The sequence below is a fragment of the Microcaecilia unicolor genome, chromosome 7 (genome assembly GCF_901765095.1).
Source record: "Microcaecilia unicolor chromosome 7, aMicUni1.1, whole genome shotgun sequence".
NCBI classification, from domain to species: Eukaryota; Metazoa; Chordata; class Amphibia; order Gymnophiona; family Siphonopidae; genus Microcaecilia; species Microcaecilia unicolor.
Genome location: NC_044037.1, coordinates 141974856 through 141995710, shown reverse-complemented (window position 1 = coordinate 141995710; position 20855 = coordinate 141974856). Strand labels below are relative to the sequence as shown.

The following is a 20855-nucleotide window of genomic DNA, read 5'->3' as shown; positions in this document are numbered from 1 at the left end:
CTATTGCATCAAGTACACTTCTTAAAGCTACTTGGCACCCTCGTTGACATGGAGGGAAAATAGCTGATGCAAGGTCATGAGGCTCTATGGCCCAGGGAGCTTGAGTAGTTATGTACTCAAAAATAGTTGATGCGTCAGGCAGAAAGGCACCTGTGCAAGCGCAGTGGGGGCACTACCTCAAAGATTTAAAGTGACAGTGATCTTTGCAGTGTCCGTACCGGACTCAGTGGATGGTGTCACCCACATGTTAGAATATTATGCCTGCTTGTTCTTTTGAGTACTAGGATATACCCTAACACCAAACAATAAAGTCATTTATCCTATCTGACTGCAATATTCACCCTCTCCTTAGACACCCAAACCCACCAGCTGCCTCCAGGTGGGGAGCAGACATCCAATGGTCCCTCTAATAACTACATTGAAAAACAAGGTTTTTGAAAGGTTTCCTAAAACCCCTATAATCTAATTTGTTGAGCTCAAGGAGCAATTTATTGCACATCACAGAGGCAGCTACAGAGAAGTCTCGATCTCCTAGATAAGTACTTCTAATATGTAGTAAAGATGGAACTACCTACAAAAAAACTTGACTGGAACAGAGGGAATGAGTAGGAGAAAAATGCACCCAACTGTTGGAACAGATATAAAGGAACCAAGTTATGTAAATCCTGAAGAATATGACACAAAACTTTGAATTGATCCCTTGATTTCATCAGGAACCAATATAGCGTTTTCAAATAAAGGGCAAGTAGAAAACCATTGAGGAACCTTAAAAATCAGATGTGCTGCTTCATTCTGAGCTACCTGGAGATGGCACAATAATCATCTAGGAAGGCCCAGATATAGAGCATTACAATAATCCACAATTATCAAACAGGCAGCTGGACTACCAACCAAAACAAATTCCTGGCAAAAATTGCCTTAACCACACATAGCATTTTCAGTCTAAAGAAAACTGAATTGACAGTGTGAGACACTCGACTTTCATCCATAAAAGTATCATCCAGTACCATCCCAAGTCTCTGATTTCTGAGGAAACCACACATGGCCCCTAGCACGAGTTAAGCATCAGAAGAGGTAAAACATGACCACTGCCAATCATCAGGATCTCTTTTATCTGCTTATTAAGAATCTAGCCATTACAATACATGACTCATCTTCTCCCTTCTAAGGCATGAAAATCTATATGTCATCTGCATAAATCCTACTAAATCTCTACATTATATCAAAACCATAAGTCTTTTAAACAAACATTAAAAAGCAAGGAAAGCATGGCAGCTTAACTTCACAGCTCCCAGTATCCATCGAATGAATCCTGTGATTATCAACCTTCTTGACTATCTTTTAGCATCTCTCGATGCCATAAGTACTCACACTTCTACTGCACTCATGGCTGGACATCTGTCTAAAATATATTCAAACTCTGTCCCGTTGCCTGCATCAAAAAGGCCTAAATATGACTCCCGGTAAGATGGTAATGGATCAGGAACCCAAGGTTTCCCTTCACACTCTAAAAGGTGAGATCTTCCAAATCAAAGGTTTCCTGCAGGACAATCAAGCATCTTTATTGGAGATAAAAGAAGAAATTATGGATATAAAATCACAATTTTGCAGCATAGACGCTTGCACCTCCACAGTGGAGAAAAAATGTGAAATGAATATGGAGTTCATACAAGATCTCCGGGGAAAAAACAAAAATGATAGATACATGAATGAAGGATCTAGAAGACCTTAATAACCAATCAAAACATAACATATAGCACTATTTAATTAGACATATTCCACCGAGTATGTTTTTGTCTGATATTAAACTTATGCTTGTGGTTACCAAGTATCTAAATGTTTATTTACTTATTTAATCTCCAATCTTCCCTTATAACACTGGGGGGGAGGGGGGGGGGGTTTCAGTTGCCATGTGCCTCGACTTCCTTCTCCCATGTTCCACTCCAACTTAGTGAACTCTGTTTTGCAAACGGTTAGCATTACACGCATTGTTCTCAGAAGTTTTTGGTTGGCTTCAAATGTAAGTATATTTTTAACTGCTGTGTGACCTCATTACATATGGATGACTCTGCTTCCATTTCCTTTATGCAACTTTTATGCTTGCCCTTTAGGAGCCATTCTTTTCATGAACCCTTTTAATGAGACTAGTTTCCATTAACACTCCGGGTTTAAACAACTCTATTAAAAGAAATAAATTACTTATCTACTGCAACAATTTGAATATTGATATACTCTTTTATAGGAAACCCATCTAAATTCTAGCGATAAAGTCAGAATGCAGGATAGAACCTACCAATTGGCAGGGTTTTCTCCTGCATTCCAAAAACATAATGGTGTAGTCATACTTCTTCGTAGAACCCTACAACTAAATGTTAAAAAACAAATGTGTAATAAAAATGGCAGATGGATCTTTTTGGAGGTTGAATTTCATCATACCTATTACTTATTGGTTAATTTATATGCTCCTAATACTGACTCCCTACAGTTCTTTCATGATTTAATATCTGAGATCATTTCTACGGGTAATAACAATATCATCATCACTGGGGACTTTAATCAAGTACAGGATCTTAACTAGACAGGAAGTCCAAGTATCCTCCAAGAAAATCTAATGCCCTAGACAAAACACAAGATCTCAAGTCTTTCTTGGGTTTGATTGATCGTTAGCAATTACTCCACCCCACAGAACGTGATTATACCTTCTATTCCCTCCTCCCCGCCCCCACATGGTAGTTTTTCCCGTATTGATTACCTTTTAATTTCTTCTTCATTAATCCCTCATATTTGTAATGCTGAGATAGATCTATGCATGAAAAGATATCCGAGTATTACTCTCTAAATCCTTTTTCAGATTTTAAGGTCCAGATATGATGGAATGATTTAAAAGTCACATTAAGGGGACATATCATTAGCTATTCTGGAGGGAAAAATAAAGAATGTAAAAATACTATGTCTAAATTTTAATCAAACAACAAAGAACTAGAGGAGAATTTTTCTGCTGACAACGATCCTGTCTCTCTTATACATCCAAGGAAACAACAGGGCAACCGATGTGCAAACTCCAATGTGAAAACAAACCAAGCAGATCAATGAGAAACACCAACTGATTTTTATTGATAATCACACAAATCAAAGCAATGCCTGACACAGGCCATATTTTTTTTCCAGTGGTTGAGATTTAGCCTTTTCTAAATGTAAGTTAATTTCTCTTAATAACAGGTTAGCCCCCCCTGTTTATTAAGCCATACTAGCAGCTGCTAAGTGGCAATGTCGACACAGCTCATTCAAATTGAATGGGCTATGTTGGCATTAGAGCATGGCAGCTTAGAAAACAGGGGGGGGGGGGTAAATTTGGAATGAAATTAATTCTGAGTAACAAAATTATTAAATAGCTTCCGAACCTTAGTCGATTTTCCTGGCGTAACATAAAATAACATACAAGTGAGGGTATTAACAAGAGAATTATCCTTCACTTGGTAAATAAGCTAAATGAAACCAGTACTTCCACCTCTTTTCTTTTTCCTACAGGTAACCTTGATTTTATACCCTGGTGGACAAATTTCCCTAATTAATGTAACTTTGTCAATCTCTTCAGATGTTAGTGAGGTCTCGGTCAACAAAAAGCAAACTAATTGTTTCTCACTAATCAGATCCTTAATTATATTAAACTAGTAAAAAAGCCCCATTTGTGATGCAAATGAAACGGGGGCTAGCAATGTTTTCTTCTGTGTGCATGTGGGAGTATGTGTGTCCCTGCCCTCTGGCCTCTCTCCCCTCCCCCCTCCCCCCTCTGAGTCCTTCACTGTTACAGAGCCAGCGATTTGATTTCGTGCTCTGCTGTTTTCCTTCACTGACTGTGTTACAGAGAGGGCGGGGCAGACACTCATAGGGAAACCGGATATCTCGCCCCCTTCACACTTCCGGCTGGAGGCTTCATAGAACGTTGGTGTTGCTTTTTATATAGAGAGATTTGTTACCCACAGATCTAACATTAACATAGGCAAAAGGGATTGGTAATAAGACAGTATTTGGTGTTGTTTTGGAACATGTTTCAGAATAAACAAAATTTTATGCCTACTGTTAACATTTCCTTTAATATGATTGTCATGTCCCCTACCTCAACGCAAGCAGTGTCCTCGGGCTGCGCGGAGTCCCATCAACATGCACACTTGACTGGCACAGCCCTGAGCCATGTGTGTGTAGTTCTTCTCTGGCTGCAGGCTCCTTGATTGCTTTGCTTCCATGCACCTAGGTCTGCTCTCTCTCTGCCTGGCTTCCCTTGTTTCTCTCCTATTGGTCTTCCAGTTCCTCCTTCCCCTGCTCTTGTCCTATGGCTGTGCTCCTTCTCTCTGCTGGTCCCTGCTGATGTCAGATGCCAGCATTTTATCAGCTGAGCTCTTCCTGGACTCCATGCTTCAGCTTCTACTTTGGTAGGTGTTACTTGCTCAGTAGTGTGCTTCTTCTCTACTTTGTCCCTCGTTGCTGACTTTGCCTGTTCCTGGATTACTCTCTTGACCTGCTGCCTGCCTACTGATCTTGCCCATACCTGGATTACTGTCTTGACCTGCTGCCTGCCTATTGACTTTACCTGTGCCTGGATTACTCTCTTGCCTGTTGTTTGCCTATTTGACATTGCCTATACCTGGGTTACTCCCTTGCCTGCTGCTTGCCTATTGACTTTGCCTGTACCTGGATCACTCTCTTGCCTGCTGCCTGTCTGGCCGTCACGTTCACCACCCCGCTTCCTGCTCCATCTCATAAGCCCTGTAGGCCGCCCGCACCTAGGGGCTCAACCTCTGGGGAACGGCGGTCAGTGCAGGTGAAACCCGGGGTGTCCGGTCGCCAATCAGAACCTGGTCCGAGTACCGGGCTCAGCAGTGCTCTACTTGGTACAAGAACTCACAAGTCTGACAGTAAGCTGAAGCCATGAGTTCGCAGGACAAGCCCAAACTGTCTGAGTTGGCCCAGGTTCTTCAGCAGCAACAGGCCCAGCTGGAGTTCTACAGGATGTGTGTTGCCAGATGTCAATCTTTCAATCCCAATGACAGCCTCCTGCTGCGTCGTCCGGATCCGTGTTACCTACACCAGAGTTGCGGCTTCCTGAGCCTCCCCGGTTCAACGACACCCCTTCTGCTTGCCGAGGGTTCCTCAACCAATGTCTTATGCTGTTTGACATGCAACTGGCAGCCTTTTCAATGTATAGACTCAAGATAACCTATATTTTCTCTCTAATCTCCGGATCCGCCTTGGCTTGGGCCTCTCCTCTCTGGTAGCAATGGGACCCTTTACTCACTTATCTTGGAGAATTCCTTCGCCACTTCCGGTTAGTTTTCGATGTGCCGGACGGCCCTCCTCTGCAGCCGCAGAACTTCTACGAGTTCAACAAGGCAATTGTTCTGTTGGTGCTTATGCCGTTTGGTTTCAAACCCTAGCTCCAGAGGTAAGAAGGAACCACATTGAGCAGAACATTTCAAAGTTTCATCAACGAAGACACCTAGATCCCTTTCTTGGTCTGTGACTTCTAACATGGAACCTTGCATGACGAAGGTTCCTCTTTCCCACATGCATCACTTTGCACTTGCTCACATTAAACGTCATCTGCCATTTAGACGCCCAGTCTCCCAGTCTCGTAAGGTCCTCTTGTAATTTTTCACAATCCTCCCGCGATTTAACGACTTTGAATAACTTTGTGTCATCAGCAAATTTAATTACCTCACTAGTTACTCCCATCTCTAGGTCATTTGTAAATATGTTAAAAAGCAGCTGTCCCAGCACAGACCCCTGGGGAACCCCAGTAACTACCCTTCTCCATTGAGAATACTGACCATTTAACCCTACTCTGTGTTTTCTATCTTTTAACCAGTATTTAATCCACAACAGAACACTACCTCGTATCCCATGACTCTCCAATTTCCTCTGGAGTCTTTCATGAGGTACTTTGTCAAACGCCTTCTGAAAATCCAGATACATAATATCAACTGGCTCACGTTTATCCACGTTTGTTCACCTCTTCAAAGAAATGTAGTAGATTGATGAGGCAAGATTTCCCTTCACTAAATCAATGTTGACTTTGTCTCATTAATCCATGCTTTTGAATATGCTCTGTAATTTTGTTCTTAATAATAGTCTCTACCATTTTGCCTGGCACCGACATCAGACTCACTGGTCTATAATTTCACAGATCTCCTCTGGAACCGTTTTTAAAAATCGGCGTTACATTGGTCACCCTCCAATCTTCCGGTACCACGCTCGATATTAAGGATAAATTCCATATTACTAACGAAAGCTCTGCAAGCTCATTTTTCAGTTCTATCGTTTGTAGATGTCAGGTTCTCAGGTTCAGAGCCCGCGAGGCCGGGCTCTGGAGCAAACGTGAGCCCTTGGGCTGCTGCCGAGGAGTGACAGCAGCAGGCAAAACCCACCAACCAACACTGGGCAAGCACACCGGCAGGGACTGCAGGCACTGCTCAGCGAACCGGAACACATGGACTGGAATCCCCCGGACTGGAGGACACAGGACTGGAACCCTCCGGACTGGAACACTGGACTGGAATCCCCCGGATTGGAGGACACCGGACTGGAGCACACCGGACTGGTCCACACAGCTTCACCTGCACTTAGCTACTAAGCCCCCCAGGAGTTGAGCTCCTGGGTTCGAGTAGCCGGCAGGACTTACTGGATACCGGATGACACAGGGACCAGGACTGGAAACAGAAGTGCTCCTAAACCTAAACTGATCTACGTGCTCCCAAGCCCAAAACCAGCAGGAGTGTTCCTAACAGTAAACTGACAAAAAGGACTTCCTAAGCCCTATACTAAACAGGAGCTCCTAAGCCCTGCTCAAGAAAGGGACTTCCTAAGCCCTAAACTAACAGAGCAGGGAACTAAACACAAAGCTAACACAGGTGCTACTAAGCACCAAGCTACAAGCAGAGCTCTACACTAATAAGCTACCTAAGCACTGCTCTAGCAAGCTAGATACAAAACTAACAAGGTGCTTCCTAAGCACTACTCTGGCAAGCAACCAGAAGAGCTCCTAGCACTAAAGGGAAGACAGGGGAGCCACAAGGAAAAAGCAGGGAAGCTAACACATAAGCCAAAAGTGCTTCTAAAGCACCAAACACCAACAGCAAAGACTGCAATGCTCCCAATAGCACAAACACCAGAAGTACTTCTAACAGCAAACTCTGCAGTGTTCCTAACAACACCAAACCCTGAAGTACTTCTATCAGCAACAGAGCTTCCAAAGCCCTACACCCAGCAATGCTTCCAAACCCAAGAGGGAAAAGCAGGGGAACCATAAGGGAAAAGCAGGAAAGCTAAACACATAGTCACCAGTGCACACTACACTAACACTAACCTGGCCCTTAGCAAAAGCAAGCAGGGAAACTAGACACAAAGTCAGAAGTGCACACTGCACCACCCTACCTAAAGCAAACACACTGTTGCAAAGGCTCTGAAGGAAACAACACCACTTCCTTATCAAGGCCCTCCCTGATGATGTCACACTCCCTAGACCTAGGCAAAAGCACACTGACCCAGAGAGGCCCAACCCACACCAATGCAACACCGTGAAGCACTTGAAGCCAGTACACCCAAAGAGAGGTAGAGTTAACTCAGTCCACCCACACAGCTGTAGTAAAGTAAAACAATTAACCCCATGCTGCTGGAAGCTGCCAGCACAGAGAGACAGAGCCAGCTCAGAAAGGACAGAGAAAAGAAACAGAAGCCAGCTAAGAAGCTGACCCACAGGAAAGAGGTAAGTTTGAGAGGGGTTCTGACCCCAATCATAACAGTAGAACTGCCCCATTACATCCTCCAGGTTTACAAGGAATTCATTAAGTTTCTCTGACTCGTCAGCTTCGAATACCATTTCCGGCACCGGTATCCCACACAAATCTTTTCGTTGAAGACCGAAGCGAATAATTCATTTAATCTCTCCGCTACGGCTTTGTCTTCCCTGATTGTCCCTTTTACTCCTTGGTCATCTAGTGGTCCAACTGATTCTTTTGCCGGCTTCCTGCTTTTAATATACCTAAAAATTTTTTTTACTGTGTTTTTGCCTCCAACACAATCTTTATTTCAAAGTCCCTGTTAGCCTTCCATATCAGCGATTTGCATTTGACTTGACATTCCTTATGCTGTTTCTTATTATTTTCAGTCCGTTCCTTCTTCCATTTTCTGAAGGATTTTCTTTTAGCTCTCACTTTCACCTCACTTTTTTAACCACGCTGGCTATCGTTTGGTCTTCCGTCCCCCTTTTTTAATACGCGGAATATATCTGGCCTGGGCTTCCAGGATGGTGTTTTTGAGCAGCATTCACGCTTGATGTAAATTATTGACCCTCGCAGTCGCTCCTCTAAGTTTTTTTTCACCGTTATTCTCATTTTATAATAGTCTCCTTTTTTAAAGTTAAACACTAATGTATTTGATTTCCTATGTATACTTACTTCAAAGCTAATATCAAATCCGATCATATTATGATCACTGTTATCAAGCGGCTCCAGCACCATTACCTCCCGCACCAGATCATGCGCTCCACTAAGGACTAGGTCTAGAATTTTTCCTTCTGTCGTTGGCTCCTATACCAACTGCTCCATAAAGCTGTCCTTGATAAAGTTCCTGGAGGAAAAGACCATAGTCTGTTATTGAGATGGACATGGGGGAAGCCACTGCTTGCCCCAGGATTGGTAGAATGTAATGTTGCTACTAACTGGGTTTCTGCTAGGTACTTGTGACCTGGATTGGCCACTGTTGGAAGCAGGATACGGGATAGATGGACCATTGGTCTGACTCAGTATGGGTTTTTTAAATATTCTTATGTAGGGATCAGTGGCGTAGCCACAGGTGGGCCTGGGTGGGCCAGGGCCCACCCACTTAGGACTCAAGCCCACCCAACAGAAACACACATTTAGTGGTAGCTGGTGGGGATCCAAAGCTCCATCAGCTGAAGACTTCCACCTAATGGTAACAAAAACGCTACTCTCAACAATACCGGAACCTGTGCATGCTCAGTTTTCAGTGCATGCCTTCTGCAGACTGCCAAGGTGGAAAGAAGCGTTTTCCTGCCAGCTTAGATATTTTTTTGGTGGTGGTGGTGTGGAGAACACTTGGTGCCCACCCACTTCTTGCCTAGGCCCACCCAAAATCTGTTGTCTGGCTACGCCCCTGGTAGGGATGCCTTCTACACATGATGTGGCAGTGCAGCGGATCGGGCATGGCAGATTGGGGTGAGCAGAGTTTTGGGACACAGTAAAATCTTTGATTCTGTTGTTTTAAAGAATGGATGTATTTTCCCTCTTTTAATCTTCTATTTTATATTGTATAATGTGTAAACTGCTTTGCTGGTACTACCTAATAGCTGTGTTTCAAATCTTAAATAAACTGTAAACTGTATTACAAACTCTTGAGAATCCAGGCATGGAAAAATTCTGTAAACAAAAGCTGATGTAAATGGAACTGTGGACTTTCAGACCAAAGAATCAAGGGTGTCAAATTGTTTTTTGGAAAGATTTTCTTTTTTTTTTTTTTTAGCTGTGCATATTCTGGCCCTTATTGATTGCCTCCATTGTCATCAAACCTTGAAACCTTTTTTGAACCCTTACTTTCAGTTCATATATTCTGCATGAGGATAGGAAATACTGCTGGTGCCAAAGGTTGGGTTAGCACAATTAAAAAAAACCTGTAATCAAGCAGCAGGAACATTTGTTCTAACATTGTAATGGCTCATAGCTTGCAGTTTCTCTCTTACATTGTTGTTTTTCTTTTTGGATTTTTGAACTCTGTTGCGAGTGAGAAGCTACTGGTGATACCTCAGGATGCAAGCCACTGGCTCAGTATGCACATGGTGGTAGAGAAACTTGGGCAGAGAGGGCATGAGATTGTAGTTATTGCACCTGAGGTCAATTTAATGCTGAAGGAATCAAAGTATTATACTTTGAAAACATTTCCAGTACCTTACAGAAATGAAGAATTTAGGAAACGTTTTGAGTTCTTTGCTCACTATTTTGATGAACGCTCTTTTCTTGAACGAATCATTGCAGGAACAACAGAATACCAGATAGTAACATATTTAATAGATCTTTATTTTAAGGGATGCAAAATTTTTTTCCAGAACCAAGAAATGCTCAAATACCTGAAAGAGTGTAGATTTGATGCTCTGCTTACAGATCCAGCACTACCTTGTGGAGTGATCTTGGCTGAATATCTGGCTATTCCTGCTGTGCATTTCTTCCGTGGATATCCATGTGGTTTAGAATACAAAGCCACTAACTGTCCAAATCCTCCTTCTTATGTCCCAAGGTGTTATTCCTACAATACGGATCAGATGACATTCCCCCAGAGATTGCAAAATTTTCTTATTGGCTATCTGGAGTTGTTACTTTTTAAAAATATATACACAAGATATGAACCTCTGGCTTCTAGAGTTCTTCATAGAAATGTGAATATAATGGAACTTTATGGTCATGCAGTCATTTGGCTACTGAGATATGACTTTGTGTTTGAATACCCTAGACCAACAATGCCAAATATGATCCTTATTGGGGGCATAAACTGTAAGAAGCCAAAAAAACTAATCCAGGTATGTAATCCTACTTTCTTACTCATCTAAGTTTCATGAGCTCAGTAAAATGTTGCTACAGGTCTGCAATCTGGGTTACAAGAAGTAAAACCTGATGACTTCACCTCCATTTTAAAAATCCTATGTTTATGAAGAACAGCAAATACTTTCAATATTATGCCATTTCTATTGGAGTATCCAAAAGTGTAAATTACCTTGTTTGTATTCAAAAATCTAGATATGATTTCAAATGTGACTTCCAATTATAGAAGACTAAAATTAAAAAAACACTAAGCACAAATAACAGATTTTGTTATTGTTATATCTCTATTTTGTCATCAAAATATATATACAGAAAGATGGTATTGGCAACTATTCTTCTAGGAGGAAAAAAATATAGAATCGCTGCTTACCACTGTTTATTCAATAGCAGGGCTGGAGGCAAGTGTATTAGGCTCCATAAGGCAATCATTAAGCTAGCTCTTAATGGCGCTAACACAACCTACTGTGTAAGCCTGGCATTTGCACAGGGCATAAGCTTCAGTAGGGGGCAGCAGTAGCACTGGGGTGCCCAAATGAATAATTACCCCCACAGCAGGAGCAAGAACAATGCAAACCCCAGGTGGTGGGAGGCACAAGACAACAGAAAGTCTAGCAGTAAGAGGAATAGTGAAAGCCCTGATGGCAGAAAGAGGGACAGTGCAAGCTCCAACAGTAGAAACTTTCCTGGTACACAGTAATAGCCTGTGGCTCTATTTAAATGCTTTACTTTCAGTTTGTGGCTTTTCTTTTGATACTGACCTTGGGTACTGGATATGAAACAATGAGAGCTGAATTCTGCTGCTATATACAGAGAAGGAATTCTATATTGAAAAAAGCCAGGGTTGAGAGGAAGTGACGTCATCGGGCTGCATGGACGCTTAAAAATGTAGCTCCTGCTTCCCGCAGAAAAAACGAGCGATTCTTACGCGGAAAAACGTCAGGAGAGCCGAAATATAGGCTAAAGTGAGCCCTAATAACGATCTGCAGCCATATATGAGCTTCGCTCGAGCGCGTCAAGACCTCACGCGGTTTGCCTATACCGGAGGCGCGACGGAGCCAAAAAACAAAATGGCGGAGGCAAGAAAGGTAACAGAACCAGCGAACGGAGGAAGCCCCAGTCCCCCAGGAAATCAGCCGGAACAGCTGAAAGATATGGAAATAGAGAGAGAGGAGGTCCCTAATTTGCAAACATGGCTGCAAAACATCAGCGCAGACCTGAAAGCCTTGCGAACTGAGGTGGCGACACTCGGGGCTGACCTACGAGGGGAAATTCGAGAACTGGGCACGCGCCTAGAGGATACAGAGACACAACTGGAGGCTCATAGCGAAACGCTGGGCGCAATCGACATTCAGATGTCAGAAATGCAGGGTGAGCATCAACAACTGCTGGAAAAAATTGAAGACCTGGAAAATAGGGGCCGTCGTAATAATCTAAGATTTCGGGGCCTCCCGGAGACGCCAGCATATCAAGAGTGCGAGCAAGTGATTCAAAAACTGGTTAGCGACCTATTATCAGCACATGGAGATGCGGTGGAACCAGAAACAGTGCAACTGGAGAAGGGCACACAGAGCACTGGGACCAGCACGCAATAATCAATCCAAAGATATCAGCGCCCTTCTTTTCCGTTATAAATTGAAAGAAAAGGTACTCAAACGGCAAGGCAGGCCCCAGAATACAAATGGGACACGTATGCAATCGAATCTATCAAGACCTGGCAGCAGCGACTCTGAGGAGGAGAGGCGAATTAAAACCCTTCACAAGATATTTAAGAGAGCTCAAGATCCAATACAGATGGAAACACCCCTTTGCTTTGGTCTTCTATAAAGATGGGAAATTACATCAGATTAAAACAATACAGGAGGCACGTATAATTGCCCAGAAGGCTGCGGGCCAGGATGAGAGACCAGCAACAACCCCTGGAAACAACTCACTCGGAGCTCTGCTCCGCCAAAGTGGCAGCGAGCAGGAAAAGGCCCAAGGAGGACTACAACGCCAGCAGTCAGCATCACGAATTACTTGAAACAGTGGAGACCTGATAAACTGGAACAGGATTTGATGACAATGTTACTGTCTCTAATGAAAGAGCTGCATAAATTGAGCAACTCTCCAGACATGGTGAAAGGTAGTTTTGTTACTGTTATATATGAAAGATTGTGGGAAAGTTGAAATATGGCTCACGCCTCCTATTTTAGACACACACTGGGTTATACAGAGGTGTCTACACTAAGTAGGGGGACAAAGGAGGGGGGAGGGGACACAACGGAGGGGAAGGGAAAGAGTGGGAAAAGCAGAGATACGATATATGATTTGGTTCATAGGTATAGATTGACCATGACACATGTGGTGATAGAAGAGGACCAACACGCACAATAAGATACAATGGGAGACATTAAATGTATGTCACTCAATGTACGAGGATTGAACATACCTAGAAAATGGCAGCTACTGTTTCGGGAACTGGAGAGACTTCAAATAGACATAGGGCTGATACAGGAGACACATCTAAAACCCCGATATGAACAGCTATGCAAACATAAACTTTTCCCTTCTATTTATTTTGCTTCTAACACAGATGGTACGAAAAGCAAGGGAGTGCTTATAGCACTTAGTGGAAAGAAGCCCTGGGAAATAAAAAAGGTACAAAAAGACAGGGGGGGAGGGTACTTGCTGATTGTCTTAGCACTAGCTGGACGAGTATACACGGTGGTAAACATATATGGGCCTAATATACCACAAGGAGACTTCTTTACAGAAATAGATCAGGTACTTACTAAAAATATTGAGGGATCCTTGCTTATAGGAGGAGACTTCAATTTGACAGTCAACCCATCTTTAGATACTCAGCCTCTACAAAAAATATGCCAAGCAAGATAGGAAAAAACTTCAGGATTTTATAACACACTGGCAACTAATAGATTACTGGAGAAGGGATAACCCAGAACAGCGGGCATATACACACTTCTCAGCAGTACATCAATCCTCCTCACGAATTGATATGTGGCTAGGGGACGCTTCCCTGGTGGGGGTAGCAAGAGATCTACAGATTCTCCCTAGTACGTGGTCTGACCACTCACCGGTGATAGTTCAACTTAGTGGGCAGGGACCAACACCGAAAAACAAAGCCTGGCGCCCTGGACGACGCATTGCTGACAGACCCAGCAAATATCTCCCAATAGAACAAACATTAGAGAATATACTCAGTTTAATGATAATGGGGAGGTGTCGCCAACCACTGTCTGGGAAGGGCTCAAGGCTGTCATTCGGGGTCACTTAATAGCATTGCGATCACGGGTGTGGAAGGCACGGGAAGCTAGAGAAACGGAATTGCGCCAACAGTTGGCCACAGCCGAGATTAAATTATATCAGGGGAAAGATCAAGATCTCTCTAGTCGCAGGGCAGGGATGCTTGAAATTCGTAATCAATTACGGGACCTTGAATTAGCAGACCTGGCCGAAAAATTACAACGAGCTAGACAGACACACTTTGAATTTGGCAATAAACCCAGTAGGCTCTTGGCCCACAAACTAGCACAACAAACTAGCAGGAACTTAATAGGGGGCTTACGAGACGAGAGGGGCGGCATCCACTCGAATAATGAATTTATAGAATCAGCATTCAGGGGATATTACAAGGCTCTCTATAGGCCAGAAAATGAAGGGGATCAGGAAGAAATTACAAAATATCTTGAAGATATTGATCTTCCGACACTCCCTGAGCCCGTGGCCCACAAGCTAGGAATCCCTATTACTTTAGAAGAGGTGGAACAGACAATCCGAGATCTGTCCCTCAATAAGGCACCAGGTCCAGACGGATTTACCAATAAATTTATAAACTGTTTGGGAAACTACTAGCCCCTTACTACTTAAAGTGTTTAATTCACTGGATGAGTCAACAGGTTTACCACCCACCTGGAATTTGGCCACAATTACAGTTCTGCCAAAACCAGGAAAAGATCCCCAACTATGCAGCTCTTACAGACCGATCTCTCTACTTGGAGTAGATTATAAAATATTTTCTAAGATCATGGCCACCAGATTGCAGAAATGTCTTCCTTCACTTATACATGAAGACCAGGCAGGGTTTGTACAACATCGTCAAACATTTGATAACATAAGACGAACCTTAACAAATATTACAAGGGGCAACAAATTACTAAAACACCCCTATGTATACTGTCGCTTGACGCAGAAAAGGCCTTTGATCGGGTTAGCTGGCCATTTCTCTTCGCGGTCTTGCAAAAAGTGGGCATGGGGGGGAAATTTGTAGAATGGTTACATCTTATATACAAGGCACCAGAGGCAACGATTCGTATTAATGGGACTTTGACCCGACCTTTCCAACTCCATAGAGGCACTAGACAGGGATGCGCATTATCCCCATTGCTATTTGCTCTGGTAATGGAACCACTGGCGACCAAGATCAGAGCCAACCCGGACATCAAGGGCCTGAAGGGGGGGGGATTCGAAACCAAGATCTTATTGTTTGCCAGATGACATTTTGCTCACCATAAAGATCCGGTAACAGCCTTCCCGATCAATAGGGGATGAATAAAGCATACGGGGCTGTTTCCGGATTTTAAAATTAATTTTGAGAAGTCAGAAGCTCTGATATAATTTAAACAGTACCACCCTGAAATTATTGAAAGAGCAGTTCCCATACAGATGGGCCAGTAAGCATGTTAGGTATCTCGGGGTCAACATTCCACGCCATCTGGAAGATATCTTTAATAACAACTTTCCTAAAAAAGTGCAGGACTTATTCCAAGAACTAGAGCGCTGGGAGGGCTTGAATTTATCCTGGGTAGGTAGGATTAATGCTGTAAAAATGGTGATTCTTCCAAAGCTCCTGTACCTATTTATAGCCCTCCAATATCCATCCAGACTCCTTCTTCGGGGCTTACAGGGTAGAGTATTCTCCTTTATCTGGAGGAGGAGAGGCCACCACGGGTCGGCGGGAGACAATGTATCAGTTTAAAGACAGAGGGGGGATGGGGTGCCCTGCTTTCGCAGTTATTACCATGCAGCACATCTGCGTATTCTGGCAATCTGGCTACAAGACACAAGAAAAATTTGGACCTGTATCGAATCAGAGCTGGCCTAGACCCATATCCACTCGGGCAATACCCTGGTTGCCGATACATAACTTAAGGAATTAACTAAAGAGAGCCCTTCAATTATCCAGTGGCCACTCCATACTTGGTGTCAGATTAGAGAACAATTTTTCCCAGAACGCATATATTTTAAACATACATATCTAAGATTTGCCCCCCGTTTGGCCCGGGTAGAATAGACACAGCGTACAAGGAATGGGAGAGTATAGGGCTATGTGAACTGGGACAAATGCACGATCACAATCAATCATATCATTCAGACACTCTGTCAGGAACATCAACTTTCCCCACTTCAAGCATTCCAATACTGGCAGGCAAAAGATTTTATTAGCCGAAGAGAAGCAGAGGAACTTAATCTAGAAGAAAACACAACTGGAGAAGGGATTGACGGGTGGAGGAGGAAGAGGGAGGTATCTCCAGACTCTATAAAGCGTTGTTAGCTCGCACCTACCCAGTAGAGTACTATACACATAGATGGAAACCGCACTTGGGACTTCATATGACCCCAAACAGTGGGCTTTGGCCTTCCGATCATTGCTTAGAGTATCAGTGTCCAGCGCTATGGTAGAAAATGGGCACAAAATTTTATATAATTGGTACTATACTCCCAGTCGACTGGTGAAATGTATAAGTCGGGCTCGGCTCTATGCTGGAGGAACTGCGGGATGGAGGGGGATATGTATCATATTTGGTGGTCTTGCACCCATGCAGCTCGATATTGGAAAAAGATATTGGACTTTGTAAAATTGGTGACAAGCATCCAATACCAGATGAGCATGGACTGTTGTCTTCTTCATTTTAAACCGCCAGCAGTCAAAAAACATGTACACCAATTTGTCACGCAGGTGTTTGTGGCGGGCAAGCTGGTATTGGCGGCAGCTTGGAAGAAGCCTCAGTTACCTGACCTGCCATCGGTGCTGGAAAAACTGAACTACATTCAATTGATGTCAAAACTTACTGCAATGCGCAAAGGACAATTGGCACATCACATGAAAATATGGGACATTTATAATACTTGGTTATCAACAAATGCGAACTTATAGAACCAATCATGCAAGCACTCTAAGAGGTGGGAGGGAATAGGGAGGGAGGGTTTAAAAGGTTTCTATTTGTTTAGCAATTGATGTTCATAGTCATAGCGAAGTAAAAATACTAAAGTTGTATTAATCCACTGTGAAATTTGATCTATTGCTATTGATGTTAATTGTGCAAAATGACATAAATAAAAAAATTTAAAAAAAAAAAAAAGAAAAAAGCCAGGGTTTAGTGGCTGCCATACCTGACAGAGGGATATTGGACTCAAGAAATGGGGAGTAAATAATAGACTAAGGAGGACAAGAAGGCAAATCTGGATGAGGAAAAAGGATGAAAGCAGAAAAGAAGGAAATGTGAGATTTGGGGGGTGGGATAAGAATAGGAAAAAGGGGGAAAATCTGGACTGGGGAGAAAGAGCACAAAGGGGAGATGCTGGATTTGGGGGAGGGGAGGGTAAAGGGAAGAGATGCTGGACTTATTATGTGGAAATGCTGGACTAGGGAGGGGAAGAAAGGGGAAAGTGCTGTTCACAGCCGTTGTCTTGATTTTCTTTCATTTCAAGCTCTTCTTGATCTAATTTAATCTGTCTTTTGCCCTCTTCATTCAACTGAAACAGCGCTTGCTAAAGTTTCCAATGACCTGTTCCTGGTCAGATCCAAAGGTCTCTATTCTATCCTCATCCTATCTGCTGCTTTTGACACTGTTGATCACCGCCTACTCCTTGATATGCTGTCCTCACTTGGATTTCAGGGCTCTGTTCTTTCCTGGTTTTCTTCTTATCTCTCCTATCGTACTTTTAGTGTATACTCTGGTGGATCCTTCTTCACTTCAATCCCACTATCAGTTGGTGTACCTCAGGGATCCATCCTGGGACCTCTTTTTTTCTCCATCTATACTTCTTCCCTTGGCACTCTGATCTCATCCCATGGTTTTCATTATCACCTTTACTCTGATGACTCACAGATCTACCTCTCCACACCATAAATTTCAGCAGGAATTCAGGCCAAAGTATCAGCCTGCCTGTCTGACATTGCTGCCTGGATGTCTCACCATGATTCTGAAACTAAACATGACGAAGACTGAGCTTCTTATCTTTCCCCCTAAACCAACCTCTCCTCTTCCCCCATTCTGTATCTCTTGTGGATAACACTCTCATCCTCAAGGTCTCATCAGCTCATAACCTTGGGCCAGCTTGTAACCTTGGGGTCATCTTTGACTCCTCTCTCTCCTTTTCTGAACATATTCAACAGACCTGCATAAAACCTGTCACTTCTTTCTCTATAATATCACCAAAATTCATCCTTTCCTTTCTGAGCACACTACCAGAACCCTTATCCATACTCATATCACCTCTTGCTTAGACTATTGCAACTTGCTTCTCACAGATCTCCCACTAAGTCATGTCTCTCCCCTTCAATCTGTTCAAAATTCTGCTGCACGACTTATATTCCACCAGTGTCATTATGCTCATATTAGCCCTCTCCTCAAGTCAATTCATTGGCTTTCTATCCGTTTCTGCATACAGTTCAAACTCCTCTTATTGACTTACAAGTGCATTCACTATGAAGCTCCTCAGTACCTCTCCACTCTTATCTACATAAGTACATAAGTAATGCCATACTGGGAAAAGACCAAGGGTCCATCGAGCCCAGCATCTTGTCCATGACAGCGGCCAATCCAGGCCAAGGGCACCTGGCAAGCTTCCCAAACGTACAAACATTCTATACATGTTATTCCTGGAATTTTGGATTTTTCCAAGTCCGTTTAGTAGCGGTTTATGGACTTGTCCTTTAGGAAATCTCTCCCTATACTCCTCTCCAGGAACTCCGTTCACTGGGTAATCTCTCTTATCTGCACCTTCTCCTCCACAGCTAACTCCAGACTCTGTTCTTTGTATCTTCCTGCACCATATGCCTGGAATAGACATCCTGAGCCGGTACGTCAAGCTCCATCTCTGGTCGTCTTCAAATCTAGGCTAAAAGCCACCTTTTTGATGCTGTTTTTAACTCCTAACCCTTACTCACTTGTTCAGTACCCATGTTTTATCATTCCCACCTTAGTAATTCCCTTATTCATTATTTGTCCTGTTTGTCTGACCTAATTCGATTGTAAGCTCTGTCGTGCAGGGACTGTCTCTTCATGTCCAGTGTACAGCACTGCGTACGCCTAGTAGTGCTACAGAAATGATAGGTAGTAATAGTAGTAAAGGGAAAAGGAAATGGGACTTGATATACCACCTTTCTGAGGTTTTTTGCAACTACATTCAAAGCAGTTTACATATATTCAGGTACTTATTTTGTACCAGGGGCAATGGAGGGTTAAGTGACTTGCCCAGAGTCACAAGGAGCAGCAGTGGGAATTGAACTCAGTTCGCCTCAATCAAAGTCCACTGCACTAACCACTAGGTTACTCCTAGATGTAGTGGGGAAACATAGAGGTTTGATAACAGGAGATGGCATGAGACTATTTGACTTATTATGTGGGCTGAAGCCAGTAGGTGGAGCTCATTGCCCTATCAATTTTATTGTTTTGGGTGTACCAAGATGGCAGCAGCTGCATTGGGGAGAATTAGAACCTCCTTGGGTGGAGTGAATGGAGACTGGCTTCAGCCTTGTGACATCATGCCATCTCCTGTTATCGATCCTTGTTGTGGAGAAAGGGCAAAAAGAGGACATGCTGGACTAGGGAGGGGAAGAAAGGAGCAAGTGGGAGATACTAGATGTTGTGAAACAATGAGGGAGAGGCACAATGTGGGGTGACAGAGATGAGTGAGAAGAGGATAAAAATAAATCTGAAAAGGTGGTAGAAAGAAGGCAGTCAAAGATTAGCTGGGGAAAAGAGACAGATGAAAGAAAGTGGAGAGAATGACTGACAAGGAAAGAGCTGGTGAGGGGATGAGAAACATAGATGACTGGAAAAGGAGTGAGTACAGATGGTGAAATGGGAAGAGGAGGAAGAGTGGGCTAAAGATAGATAATTGTCACGGCAGAGACAAGCGGCAAGCTGCGAGACAGGTAGAGACGGATCGGTACTTCGACCGATCACCCACCTGAAGGTGCGATGCCGAGCTGCGGCAGATGACTGAAGCACTGTTGCTCTACAAACCAGGACCAACACCCCCGCCTCAGCCCCATCTTCACCCGGCCAACTAGACGCGCAGAGGTAGGCAGAAAATGAGTGAAGAACGGCAAAAAGAACTGAGGCCCTACACCCCACAGCCCGATTACACATCACCTCACCCGCATTGTTACGGAAGCAGAGGAAACGGCCCAAAACGCTGGAAGAGAAGGCAGATCCCAACATCGAAATTTGAACTACGAGGTGGACGCTGCACGACCCAGCGCTACACGTTGTGGCCGACGCTGCCCACCTCATCCACACTACCACTGAACAAGAACAGCCTTTAAAAGACAGCAAAAACGGCCGAAACCCACATGATAGCCCACTCACTAGATACCCCAACAGATCTCTGAAACAAACCTCAAATTAGTGACTCCTAATCCCTGAGAGTCAAGGACAGTGAGTAAACTTAAGTAGTGAAGCAGGGTAAAAGCTGCTGCACAATCTAACTCTTCTGTTGTTATATGCTAAATGACTCCTTGAGATAATTTTCTAGATTTGTATTTTATGCAATCTATGTACAGTAAATTCATAGATTCACTGTATCATAGAAATGTACGAGGACTTTAAATCTCTATATGCTCCTTAAATGCATCCTAGAAATCTCATAGCATTACCATAGTAACATAGTAGATGACGGCAGAAAAAGACCTGCACGGTCCATCCAGTCTGCCCAACAAGATAACTCATATGTGCTAATTTTTGTGTATACCCTACTTTGATTTGTACCTGTGTTCTTCAGGGCACAGACCATATAAGTCTGCCCAGCACTATCCCTGCCTCCCACCATTGGCTCTGGCACAGACCGTATAAGTCTGCCCAGCACTATCCCCACCTCCCAACCACCAGTCCCGCCTCCCATCACTGGCTCTGGCACAGACCATACAAGTCTGCCCAGCACTATCCCCGCCCCCCAACCACCAGTCCCGCCTCCCGATCTTGACTAAGCTCCTGAGGATCCATTCCTTCTGCACAGAATTCCTTT

General features: G+C 43.6%; 1 protein-coding gene across 2 annotated transcripts in view; it reads left to right on the top strand.

Moving 5' to 3' along the window:
- Positions 1 to 9621: 9621 nt before the first annotated feature.
- LOC115473772 (UDP-glucuronosyltransferase 1-9-like) overlaps positions 9622 to 20855 on the top strand; it is a 423701-nt gene continuing 412467 nt past the window's right edge. Inside the window, exon 1 of one of the 2 annotated variants that reach the window (XM_030208865.1) lies at positions 9622 to 10582. In XM_030208865.1, coding sequence (XP_030064725.1) covers positions 9722 to 10582 — 861 coding nt within the window. In that variant the 5' untranslated portion in view covers positions 9622 to 9721. Of the gene's footprint in view, positions 10583 to 11218; positions 11291 to 20855 lie in introns of those variants that run through there. The other variant, XM_030208866.1, reaches the window with a different exon arrangement.